The sequence below is a fragment of the Capra hircus genome, chromosome 16 (assembly GCF_001704415.2).
Source record: "Capra hircus breed San Clemente chromosome 16, ASM170441v1, whole genome shotgun sequence".
Classification (NCBI taxonomy): domain Eukaryota; kingdom Metazoa; phylum Chordata; class Mammalia; order Artiodactyla; family Bovidae; genus Capra; species Capra hircus.
In genome coordinates this window covers 77,431,677-77,445,286 of record NC_030823.1, presented here as the reverse complement: position 1 = coordinate 77,445,286, position 13,610 = coordinate 77,431,677, and the positions used below count along the sequence as shown (strand labels likewise).

The window sequence follows — 13,610 nt, the reverse complement described above, 5'->3', positions numbered from 1 at the left end:
AGCGGAGCGGACCGGCGCCTGAGGAGGGCATCCAGACCTACAGCAGGCAGAGCGAGCACCCGATCAAAGGGGGGTCTTCCCTCCAGCCTCTGACCCAAAGGGGCGTCTTCCCTCCACCCTCTGACCGTGAGCAGAGCAAGGGAGATGTCTGTTTTCCACCCACCTTCACCGTGCATTCCTGACGCCTGACCGCGAGCCAGCCAGTTAAACACGGCGCCCCTGGTGTGGCGGGCCTCTCCCACGCTCCCCACCGTCCCGGTAGGTAACACACAGATTAACAGGAACAGGAAGCGCGTCGGGTATGTGAACAAGCAAAGCCAGCACGAAGCCACGCTCATCGCTCCCAGCCCATCCCCTGGCGTCCACCCGACTGCACAGTAACTGCCCGCGTCTGGTCCCACGGAAACCCAGAGTCTAACCTAGCCCGCAGCCTGCAGATGCCTCCTCACTGAGTAAAGCAAACGGGATACTTCTAAGGGCTTCCCTGGTGGTTCCACGGTAAAGAATCCACTGCAGTGCAGGAGACGCAAGTTCGATCCCTGGGTCGGGAAGATTCGCTGGAGGGGAAATGGCAACCCACTCCAACATTCTTGCCTGGGGAATCCCACGGACAGAGGAGCCTGGTAGGCTATAGTCCACAGGGTTGAAATAGCGTCCAACCTGACTTAGCGACTTAACAACAACGATACTTTAAAAGGAACTGAGAGAGTGGAGGACCTAGCACTCCTCAGTCAGGGGGTCATTTCTGCCAAAGAACAACACCTCCACCTTAAACAGGTATTGATTGATGGGGGAGAGCTGATTCACCCCGCACTGACCAAGAAGACTTCAACGGCTACGGGAAGATCCCTCAGTCAGTAAGCGACACGGGTGCAGGAGCACACAATCCTGGACAAGCGTGGAGAGCCAGAAAGACCCACATCTCAGCACCAGCAACCAGCCCAGAGGCTCTGTGTCAGCTCTGCCCGGAGGAGCCACAGAAGCAGACGTCTGATGCCGAAGAGCCCCGAGTCACAGAGTCAGACCTGCAGCTTCCAACCTTCCCTCCAAACTCACAGGCAGCAGAAAACTTCCATGCCCACCCCCAGTGGAAGAAAAGCCAGTTTTCCGGTTTCCTTGTAAACCTACGAAGGTCCATTTATTTCCTTCTGATCCCTTTTTGAGAAATAGGTTTCATGGTCAGAGATGTTTTTATTTGCCTTCGAATAGCAATACTTCTCTCCTCTTTATGGGAAATCACATTAAATGCTGATCAACTGCTTCCAGGAGGAACTACTTTGCATCCAAAGAAATGAAAACACAGGCAAGTAAAGTGACAGACGATAATTCTAGACGATGATCCTGAAAGCTCAGGCAGAGGCGAAAGGGAGCAGCAGGTGTGTGTACACTCAGCTGTGTCTGACTCTCTGTGACCCCATGGACTGCAGCCCACCAGGCTCCTCTGCCCATGGACATCTCGAGGCTAGAATGCTGGAGTGGGTTGCCATTTCTTTCTCCAGGTAATCTTCCCGACCCAGGGACTGAACTCGAATCTTCTGTTGCGTCTCTGTATTGGCAGGTGGATCCTTCACCACTGAGCCACCTGGGAGGCATTAAAGAGAGCAGGATGGCAGATACGGCAGGTAAACACACACACACAGCAAAGAACGGCTAAGCAAGTCTGCTAAAGCACACGGCTTCAAACTGGGGCCGATCCAGCAAACCGCAAACTGCAGGCCTGTGTTGGTTGGGAGAAGTCAACTGAGGCTTGGGAAAAGGGATCTAGGGTGTTAACGATAAATAAATTAAAACTCTGCTCAAAAAGCATCCGCACCAGAGCAGAGAAAAAAGGGCGGCTGGCTTTCGAGAAAACTGGCTTCTGCGTGGCTGAATTCCTTTGGCACAAACTCCCTGAGCCTCTGAGCCCTATTTTCCACAGAAACACTAGTTATGCGTTTCAGTCAGGATTAATTTAGACTTTTTTTTTATTCCTCCATGTACAAGAATCATTCACGGAGGGGAAGTTCTTCTCCATCTATTCCCAGAATCCTCGGAAGACATCTGGTCTCATTAGACGATCAAACAGACCTGCAGACTCGTTAGTTGCTCAACAAAGTGGGAATCACTTGCCCGCTGCTCTTGTTTGTGAGATACTCAAGACACAGATGAGAGAAAATGAGCGAAGGAAAAAGAGCACCATCGTCTTGACTCGCGACAATAGCACTTTCTGGGACGTTGGGAGAGGGGGGTCTGGAATTCATTCTTGATTTCCAAAAATACAAGTTAAAGTCAAGAACAGAGGCCACCATAAGACAGATGGAGCTTAAAGATTCGAAGGTATACTGAATGCATGCCTTGACCCCAGAAATGCTGCCAGGCTGGGGTAATTCAGGGCCATCTACCACCTGGTTACAACCCTAAGCTCCCTTCCTGACTTTCCACAAACACACAGAAAGGAGCCCAGGCTGATGCACCCGGCACCCAGCCGGACCCAGGACGTAACTTCCTTTATCTACTTTACAGCAGGGCAGAGCCCCACGTGGCCGCCTGTCCTCCCGAGGGCGGTGGGCAGAGGGGAGGCACTCAGAGGGGTCTGGACCCTCCTACAGGGCTCAGGAGTGCTGGCGGGAAGACGCACTTCACTCACTGAGGCCCCCGTAGCCTGCGAGAATTGCAGCTGCTTTCTAAAGTGACGCCCTCCCTCCTGGGGACGGGTCTGGGCTCAGAGAAAATCCATCTCGCTGATTATCCGTGATGTAGTATTGGGTAGTAGTGATGGGCTTCAGATAACCAGGAGGTCTGCCGTAGCTTCCCTGGGAAAGGCGTGGATTTCTGGAGTCAAAGGTTACAGGGCTTGTGTGTGTGTGTGTGCATGTGTGTGTGTGCGCGCGCGTATGTGTGTGTGTGTGTGTGTGCGTGTGTGTGTGTGTGTGTGTGTGTCCTGGCGGGGGGCGGGGCTGAGAAGCACAGCTTCTTGTAACCTGAATGGCCAGCCCCCCAGTTCTTCCATGCGGTAGACAGCTGTATAATCTCAGACAGGCCACAGGCCCCCTGCCTCAGCTTCTCCACACGTAAACAGGGGGGCTACAATCCAAGGACCCCCACCATCTCGTCCCGTTCTGGAAAGCCTGTGGTGTCCAGGCCACGAGGATTGCTGGACACACCAGTGCTGGCTGGACAGCTACCCTGGCTAGTTCACCTTTCCCATGCCACGACTTTGGACGGAAATCAGAACTGCCCCTCATATAGGAAACAAACCAGCTCACTTAGGTGTACTCTCTCTTCCCCGGTCATCACCTAGCTCTGAAATTGCACGGTTTCTATATTGTATTTTTTTATTTTTGCAGTTTATGGACTGTTTTTCAAGATGCACGTATGGGAGTTAAAATTTCCTCTTTCCCATTCCAATATTTTGAATGGGAACCAGAATATCATTTCTTTTTCTTTTTTTGCATCGTGTAACTAAAAAACCCACCAGCTTTCCTCTGGCCCTTTTGATCCCTTAGACAGTAAACCAGTGAAACCTGCATTCCCCTCTTCTCCATGCAGAGAGTGTGACGTGTCCTGTGAGAGTGAGCAAGAGGTCGTTTGCAAACTTGCCCGGTTATCTTATTACTTCTCCTGCAGCAAGCGTGTGCGCTTTTCCGGGGTTGTGGAGCTATAAGCAATCTGCTCTATAAGCACACCGCCTGATGGGTAACTTACGGTGAAGTTAACAAGAGAAAGACAAATGTGAAAAAGGGGCCGTGCATCTAAATCATCCCAAACGCTATTTTAAAATCACAAGGTTTGCAGGAAGATAGGCGGGGGATCTGGCTGCAGGTTTCCAGGGGGCCCTGGAGGCCAGGCTGGGGTGAGGGGGGTGGTGGGGGGAGGCCTCGTGCAGGAGGTGTTCCTGGCCTGGGCTGGTGGACCACGCCCCTGGCCCAGGAGCAACCACTCCTGGACTGCTGGGCCTGCCTCCTTAGCGGGTCAGGAAATCAGCTCAGGGGGTCGTGACCAGGAATTTTTTTATTTTAAAAGTATGAAATAAATTCAACTAAAGCAAAACAGAATAGAAAATATCAGCATGAGTGGCAGGACAAAAGCACACCCTGTCTCGTGGAACTCTGGCTCAGTTGAGCGTGTGCGCAGGCGTGCGTGCGTGTGTGTGTGTGTTTGGTACACCAGGTTCCAATGTAGAATATGTTTCTTACTGCGGGCCTTAGTTCACAAGTTTGCAAGCCTCTGCCCTGGAGAAACAGTGGGCAGGGCACATTGTCTCCACGCTGGCTTCAAAAGCCTTGGTCTGGTTTCCACAAAGCGACTTTATAAACAAAGGAAAAGGAATTCTTCCGAAACAAATGGTCACCTCTCAATTCTGTATTTAAACAATCCCTAAGTTATTCTGGAATTCTACTTTTAGTCCTCTGAAAAATACTTCAAGGGTAATACCTCTTTCAAAAATATAAGTCCAAGGCCAACAGCGAAGAGGGTCTAGTTGTTTCTCTCTCCTGGGGTCACCCCCACCTTTTACAGGAGCCAGGCCAGCATTTACATCTGTTCCCTTCTCTTCTTTAAAGCATTTTCTCACAGGAGACTGATAAATGCCTTAAACAACAGTATAAAGGACTCAGATGGACATGAGTTTGGGTAAACTCCAGGAGTTGGTGATAGACAGGGAGGCCTGGCGTGCTGCGATTCATAGGGTCGCAAAGAGTCGGACATGACTGAGTGACTGAACTGAACTGAACTGAAAGGACTCAGAATGCTTTAATATGTCCCATTCCCCAAAATGTTCATATTTTAACCAAATATGAAATCTCATGCCCTAGAAAAGAATCTCATGCAATTTAACTACAGGGAAAGGAAAGGAGAAATTTGGAGAGCATGTTTTCCCAGCACTCTTAAAGTCCCACCTGAGGTCCTCTATACTCACTTCACAACTTTCTCTTTTTTCATATAAATAACACGCATGATTTCTTTCCTCATGATTTTGTGAAACGAACTTCAGCGTTGTTTTTTAAGTCAAGATATTTATGAAATTGTCTTCAACAGCAAATATTTTGTCTTATTCAACCTTGTATCCATCTTACACCCAACGTACTACCTGGCAAGTTTGAGGTCCTCAACTGGAAGTGAGTGATTACTATTATAGAATTTTACTTTTCTGTCATGCACACGGTAATTCTGCTTTCCAATGTCAAACTAAAAAGAGTACAAGTGCATTTTTTTTTCCTGAACATAAGAGTATTAAGTAAAGCCTCCACAATCTGTCATAAAACAGTAAGAACAATTTTAAAATAGCACTGATTTACTAAGTATATAATGTATGCTGGGTTCCCAGGACTAGATGCTTTGCCCATACAGTCTCGTTTATTCCTTGAAATATCTCAATATATGTGTTGTTATTCCCTACATACCTCCACCTCCCCCACAACACCACACCTGTAATTTCACAGACTAGAAAACTAAGGCTCAGAGACTGACAACCTGCTCAGCACAGACAGTTACTAAGCAGCAAGGATCTAACGCCAACTGGGTCCCCTGCGAAGGCGAGGCTTCCGTCCTCCTGCGCTTCCTAACCTGTCAGCTGCGTCGGGAACAATCATTTTCGTTTTCGTTTTCCAATCCCTTACCTGTTCTCTTAAGGGACAAAGCTGCGAACCCCAGATCACCATCAGGAAAGCGCTGCTTGTTGTTGATGATAAGCACCTGATGACCCCAGGGTGGTTCCACGCCAGAGGGTCTGGTCTGGCAGCCAACAGGGCACCTTGCTCACTCCTGGTGTGAACCCCACCACTGGCCTTCTGCACACACAGGACAGGCGCTCCAGGAGCAGGGCTGGACCCGATGGCGGCCCAGTGACTCCCCTGGGCCCATTCAGATAACTCTTCCGTTTCAGATCACGGTGCCGAGAGAAGGCGGCCATGGAAAGCCGAGCTTTCCATCTGCACATGGTTTCCACACTCCAGCCCATCCACACGCACACAGCTTTAGACAGAACCTTTAAATGAAAAGTCTGCTTTGTACTGTCCTCCTTGCAGAGATTTTAAAATCTCCTCCCAAAGGCTGAAGCCACCACGGCAACAGGAAGAAATTGATTTTGTAACAGATAGACTAGAAATCAAGCCCAGAATTCAGTTCTATCTTTAACACAGAGAATGAAACCACTGACCACCAAACGCTTCTACTGGTAGTCCTGCCGTAACTCCACGGTCCCAAACTTCCTTACAACGTTCCCATATTAATTCAGTCTTCAGTTTCAGGAAATAAAATAATTATGCAGTTAAACAGAGATCCTTGTACAAACAAGGACTGTGTTTACAATGTACCAATCCATTAAAATCAACGACAGACACAGATGATGAGAACCAAGGCCCAGCCCAGCAGGCTAGCACTCACACGGGGCCCATTCCCCAGCCAAAGGCAGTGAACATCCTATTGGAATCTGCTCCGAAAACAACAGGTTTACCAACCTAATGTCAAGGCAAACAGGCAGTAAATGCCTACTTGATACGCTTAACCAGCGGTACCATTTGGATTCTTTAGCGTCTAAACACAACCAAACGTTGGCATTTTTTTCCTTCTAAATTGGCACCATTATAATGGCGCTTCTTACTTGGTAATTCCTCAAAAGTTTACTGCGTTCTGCTTCACTGTTTCACGTCGGCTTCAAAGTTTCAGCCATAAACCAAGGTAGAGGGAGTAAGGTAATAATAAGGGAAAGGGAACCGCATTTTTCCTGTTCAGGAAAAAAAACCCAACTAAGTTGACCGTGTGTGACATTAAATGCCACGCCCCTAAACGAAGAGCTGCAGGAAACACAGGCCCATAGAGGGGAGCCGCGGCAGCCCCGAAGTCAGGGTCTAAAACACCGCTTTACAAGGAGGGACAACGCGCGCGCGGCACCCAGGCCCTGCGCAGCGGGCACAGGGCCGGCGGCGCGGAGGGAAGCGGGGCCCTGCGCCCGGCGGCCGGCACGTACCTTGAGCTCCCTGAAGAAGACGCTGCTGCGTGCCCACTCCACGATGGAGAAGAGCGTCTGGTCTGCCATCTTGCACATGAGCCCGAACGTGCTGAGCCGCTCGTGCTTGCTGCGGTTGGCCTGCTCCTGCTGCAAGTAGGCCATGATCTTGGCCTGCACCTGGGGCTCGTCGGGCTCACACTTGAGCAGTTCCAGGATGAGGTGGGGGATGCTGGCCGGGGAGCTGGTCTGGTAACTATCCACGTAGGAGTAGCCCATGATGGACTCCGGGGAGCTGGTGTAGGGGTCGGGGTACTCGGACTTGATGGCGCGGCCGGGAAAGTGGCTGTAGGTCTGGTAGCCGGGCAGGCTGCCGTGAGGGGGCATGGTCATGCTGATGGGGGAGGTCACGAAGGGGCTCCGGTCGTAGTCGGTGGGAGGCAAGGCAGCGTGGTTCAGAGGTAGGCCTTTGGAGGCAGAGTGGATGTTCTGAATCGCAGAGGAGATGCTCAGCTCGGGGGGCATGGCTTGGATCACCTGAGACATGGCTTCCAGCTTCAGTCCGTTGGCCCGGATGAGGGCTTTTTTCTGCTGTTTCAGGGCCCTGTCCCTCTTGTACATGGGCCCGAACTTATTCCTTCCTCCGCGCATTCGGTCTGCCCTTACCGCTGTTGGTGTGGGCACGAAAAAACAAAGAAAAAAAGGAAGTAAGGGTATAAATAAGATGTGAATCCTGGGCACTGTCCAGATCTCTGGAGTGTTAGGCTCAAAATGGACCAGAAGTGGTCTGTGTGCGCTTATTTTCACCACAATAGCTCTCAAAGAGTCCCAGAAAAGCCATGTCCTCTTTATTTATGAATTCTTTCCTCCAAGTGTGTTTGTCATCAAAAAAATATTTCGGCTATGTGGGGACACATTAACCCTTTGGTGGGCTGAAGAGACTCCTAGTCTTTGCTACCCATGGGGGATGCTCTGTGCTGCTAAGGACGAAGATCAGATTCTGTCCTGCCAGCGAGGCTGGGCTTCTCTTTATGGAAACGCAAACTGCTCAGAGGGTGCACCCCCCCACCCCAAATCAAAGGGGCCATTACTGGATCAAATTGTGACTATTTCTCCTGAGGACAGCTTCCTCTCTCAAAGTCTTTTTGGCTAATTTGCTGCAAAATTGCTAGGTACACGCTCTTCTTGGGAAACCATCCTCACCCAGACTTGATGGGTACCCACCAGGTAGCCACCGGTTATTGTTTTCAATTAAGCAGAACTGGACCTAACTAAAGCAGATTCATTTCCGAAGCTGTCAAAACGGCCCACCATCACGATACTGGGTGGTGTCCGGGGCCCCGTCTAGCAGTGTCCGTAGTGGGTCTCTGCTGGCTCATGGTGACCAATGGCAATTAGACCAGACACAGCGACCTCTGACAGCTTGTGACATGGAGAAATTGCTGGAGGTTAAGTTCTGGAGCTTTTTATCTCAGGATTAGTACAGCATTAAAAATTTATTGTGAATGCTAGGCACCTAGAATACCACACAAGATAATAAAGAGTTTTTCATCCGGACGATCATTTATTGAATATTTGATTGTTTCATCTCACTGTGAACAAAGTATGAGCATGCACCGCAAGTGACTTCCTATTAAGAAAGCACACTTTTTAAGGTAAAGAAAGGCAGCCTTTCCCTTTTTTTAAATCAACAACATCATATGCGATCACACGTTTAATTTTTAACATTTTATCTTCTGAGCCTCATACTGTTGTAAGCATCTACCACAATGTTTTGCTGTTTGGAAAATAATAAAGTGACTGGTAATGAAAAAAGCAGTTACATCTTTTCTCAATCTCATCACACACAGTCCCCGGATAACCCATGAGGCTACTTCTATTGGGAAGGAATCTATCAGCAATTTCTGCAGAGTATTTGAAATTTGTTGAGTATTTCCATCAAGTCCGAGTGCCATGCAACAGAAAAGCGCCACAGACAGCTAGTCTGTGTCTCACCGATCAAATGGAATGGGCCCCGCGTCCGGCACATCTCCGGGCTCTGTATCCCTTCTATTACTTTATTCACAGTATATGTGATCTGTGGAAAGCCAGTAGATCCGAGACCGAAAACCAGCCAGACACCGTGACACCCATGAACCACAGGCTATTTACAGCCGTCACATATTAACTCCACTTCCTCCAGCCGCACAGCATAAGCAGATCCTGCTTCTCCGACATAGAGCTTAACGCGGCTTTGGGGGAACACTCTCTCGTTCTCGGCAAACCACTGCTGCCAACATGACACTTCATTAGTTTTCATGTTTCCTGATTCTCAAATTTTTTTTTTTTTAATTTTGCAGGCTCAGTCATCTTCTTAAAAACATGTGCTTTCCTACACAATCAAAAATGACACCCTCCATGAGAAAAATCTCTTTACAAGTAAAAGTTTTAACTCTTATTCAGGAATCATGAAACTAACAGTAACAATTAAGACAAGTTAACCTATTTAAAAAGATTAAAATCAAACTTTTTTACTAGGGCATCCTGATTTGAAACCTTTAAAGGACTTTTAAAAATATTTTGGCAGATTATTGTTACTTGTTCTCAGCTGAATCACATTGGTCTTGCTTTCATCTACCCTGTGAAATGCATCTGCTTCTCAAACTAAAAAATGAGGTGGGGAGGCGAATCGCCAACGTTAAAAAATTTTTTCCTAGTAGATTTCACCAGCCTTTAAATGAGACTCAGACTATACTGCTGACAGAACATAAAAGGACATTATTGTCAATAGTGTTAAAAGACTAGGAAAATACTGTTACCATGTTCTAAGCACAATGTTGTTTTAAATCCCATGTCCTTGGAGAATTTGAACAGGCAGCAGTCTTCAGAAAAAACTTACCTTCTAGCTTCATTCCAACACTGAGACATTTTTGAAATCGACAGTAAGGACAACGCTTTCTCTGTGTTTTGTCAATTTGGCAGTTCTGGTTTTCTATACACGTGTACCTTTTATTATTTTGGACTGTTCGCTTAAAAAAGCCCTATAAGAGAAAACAGTAAGACATCTTATAAAGCTAATACCCATCTCTTCTATTGTTTCATTTTAAGGAAATCACTAGTAAATCTTTTCATTGCACCATTTGAGTCCTTATGTGGTTCTGTGGCTTGTTCCACGTTTTAACAAGATCAACCCTTCAAAACCAGGGTAGAGATTTTTCTGACATCAGTTATATTTCACAAGAATCACATCAAATCTTGGAGAGCTTTGTCTACACACCGTCTTATCTCAACATTCAGAGGAAAATACATGCTATACTGACCAGTAATTTTTTTTTTCCTTATTAACCTTCATGTTCCAGACAAGGCACTTTTAGAGAGCTGAATTATTTTTAAGTAGTCTGATATAATTTTGGTGGCAAACTACAATAAAATATCAATAGAAAAAAATGAAAAAACACTTCAGATGTTTTATAAACGTCAGCACTAAAGAGTTAAAAGCAAAAGCATTTAAAGAATAAAATGGAAAAATGTGGAAAATGTTCATAATTCCATTGGAATACATTCAAGTTGGGGAACTGCAAAGAAAAAGGTGAAAAAAGCATGTAGAGCAGAGAACTGGGTTTTAGCAGAGTGTATGCCTTCCTTACATTTCACCCAAAAGAATTAATCAGAAATAAAATCCGTAGCTTTATAACACAGTTACTGCTTGGATGGTATATTCTTTGTTTGCCCTACTGACCACAAAGTGAAACCATCTTACTTTGTTATAAAAAAAGAGAGGAGATTTTCTTGGCAGTGGTTTAGTAATTGTACTGAGTTTTCTACTTTTAAAAATGTTGAAAAATAAGGAGTATTAAATTTACTGACAGTATATGAAAAAAGTCTGAGATAAGTCCTCACTGTATAGTTGATGTTGTTAGTAATAATACAGTATATCTCACATATTAAAAACTCTCACATTTAAATGAGTCACCATATACTTAAAACTACTCGTATTATAAACTTAAGATCTGGTTTCTTATTCTTTCTGATATAAATTCTGAAAGCCTTAAAAATTATTTTTGGAATAAATCAGGATGAAATCATGCAGTTGGGAATTTAGACTTTTATATCTGTGGATAAAAAATGTTTGGCTGTGTAGCACTGAAGTTAAAATGTATTTGGGAAATACTTTGTCATGTTGGCTCTCAAGAACAACGCTGCTTTAAATATATATAAGTCAAGCAAAATCAATATTCTGGACTGTTAGAAATAGAAGCCTTTCTACAGATACATCACTTTCCTACAATAAACTATTTTAAAGTCATGATACTGGCAAAGTTTTCTAAACAGCATAAATTTCTTTGCTTTGTGGATTAAATCAGACACATATTTCTAAGAATCATCTCACTAAGACTCACTCCTTCCCTCTCTCATTTTGAGTCCAAAAAAGACAGCCTACATTTAGCTTGAAGAAGCAGTCCAGTGGTTTATTTTGGTTTTGAACATTATATTTCTCAGGTAGCAACGTGGGAGCAAACCTTGCAGCTTTCACAGGTGAGGAGCCCATAATGGTACCCAGACACTTTATCTCCGCACACGGGACAGAGCTCTTCCAGATCTTCATCATAGGAGTAATTCACCATTTTAAACGGGGACACTGAAACAAGAAGAGGGATGCACACATCCAGTTAACTTACTAGGTAGGTTTCAATCCTGCAATAAGCTAAGCTAAGTCACTTCAGTCGCGCCCGACTCTGTGCGACCCCACAGACAGCAGCCCACCAGCCTCCCCCGTCCCTGGGATTCTCCAGGCAAGAACACTGGAGTGGGTTGCCATTTCCTGCAATAGGAAGCATTTTGGTGACTGGAGGGCAAACATCACCAGGTAAAACAGAAAATAAAAATGTCTCACAGGTGGACTGCAGAGTTATTTTTACAGTCAAAGCAAAACCTCTTTTGGCATCAATGAGTAAGCACTTTACATTATTTTAATTTAAAAATAATTCTAAATTCTTTTGTTAAACATTCTTAAGTTGACCCCTGTTGAACACAAGTCTCCTAACTGCAAAGAAAGAGATCCAGAAAAGAAACACGAACTGCATAAAGGAAGAACTTAGAATTCCTTTTAAATCGCCTTGCTGATAAGTTCCAAAACGTCACCTTTTCCTAAGGAAGAGAAAGCAGCACACAGCGTCATCCTCGCACTAGAACCGGGTTTGCCCAAAGTTCACCGAGCCTTAAGAATGTCTGGGTGAAAGCAACGCCGAACCTCCACCAGGAACTGGGAGCCCCGGACACTTTGCCAGCAGCACTGTTCAGCCACAGCCCGAGGCTCCCAGCGTGCAGAGCTGTTAGATTAGTCCAAACACCCAGTTACGGACTGGTTGCGCTTTGATCTCTGCACGTTTGAAAATCTACTGTAAAAATTACTAGAAAGAAGGGGAGGGAGCACGGACGGAAAGGGAAAGAAAAGAGAAGGGAAGCAAAAGACACACGAGAGTTCGGCTTCGTCGCGAAGCCCTGGAGCCCTTTAATGAACTTCACATGTTTCCGACCATCACTGCAAAATATAAACACCTCGAGCTCCCCTGTTAAACAGAGACCAGGCGGCAGCTTCGCGCGGCTCCCTGCAGGGATCGGGTGACCGTCCAGCTCCGGACGCAGTCCCGGGAAGGCGTCTTCGCAGCTCCAAGACCGAGAGAAACTGTGCAGGAGGGGCGGAGGCCGGGAGACCCAGGTAATACCTGATCCGGCCCCTCCCGGAGACTCGGTCCACGCCCGGGGAGCCTCGCAGCGCGGGCCGCGGGGCGGGGGAGCGGGGGTGGACGCCGAGGGCAGGTCCGCGCGGCCCGGCCGCCGCCCGAAGCCTCCGAGCACCTCCCGCGAACCCCGGGGCGCACTTGCCTCTCGCCCCTTGCTCAACTTTGGGCTACCCACAGGCGCACAAACGCCCCAGTCAAGTTTGTTTTAAGTTAATCAGTGGCATTTTCAGGGGGCGGGGCGGGGCTGGGCGGGGGCGGGGGTGTATTGAGAGCCGGCAGGAGTTTCCTCTGATTTGTTTACCGAAAAGGAAAAGGAGAAACAGGCCCCCCACCCATCCCCAAAGTGCCGGGACACTCCAGCACCACTGTGGCCTCCTGGCCAAAGAGTTCTGATTTTTTTTTGTTTAATACAGTCCTGTTTTCTTTACGGATTCTGGGGGCGTCTGGAAAGGGCCTTGGGGGGGGGGGTCCCTAGCCGCGCTTCTCGACTGACCCCCCTACCGGCAGCCTCTCTCGAGACCTGGAGTCCTGGGCTGGGGCGTAGATCGGGATGAGTTACCCGAGTTTGGGGAAGGGGGATCCCAGGAAAAGATGAGAAAAGCCGAGGCAGGCGTCTGAGCGCCAAGAAATAGACACGCAGAGCGCAGTCCTCTCGGCGGGGCCAAGGGAGGTCCCCGCTCGCGTTTGGGGAGCCTGGGGGTTTGCCTGAGGCTGAGGAATCCAGAAGTTTGTTCCTACCCTCCGGAAAGGTCGTGACTGTTGTCTCCAGGCGTGTTTTCGGACAGGGGAAAAAGTGTGCTTGACCAAGTGTGTGCCTTTCTCCTTCCCCCTTTCCCCAGCAAAGTAAACTCTTCACTTAGCCCTCGAGAGGTGCGGAGAGGTAAGGGACCCCTGCGAACCTCGGGATCCGACATCCTAAAGACCGGGGCTGGGGACCCTCTTGGAAAATCCCAAGACCGAGG

The 13,610-nt window shown here is 47.6% G+C and overlaps 1 protein-coding gene across 3 annotated transcripts in view; it reads right to left on the bottom strand.

The window, feature by feature from the left end:
• Positions 1–13,610, bottom strand: part of NR5A2 (nuclear receptor subfamily 5 group A member 2) — a 125,370-nt gene that overhangs the window by 97,391 nt on the left and 14,369 nt on the right. For all 3 annotated transcript variants that reach the window (XM_018060819.1, XM_018060818.1, XM_018060817.1), the window contains 3 exons: positions 11,425–11,543; positions 9,804–9,945; positions 6,947–7,593 (listed from right to left, as the gene is read on the bottom strand). In XM_018060819.1, the coding sequence (XP_017916308.1) occupies positions 6,947–7,593; positions 9,804–9,945; positions 11,425–11,543 (908 nt within the window). The remainder of the gene's footprint in view (positions 1–6,946; positions 7,594–9,803; positions 9,946–11,424; positions 11,544–13,610) is intronic.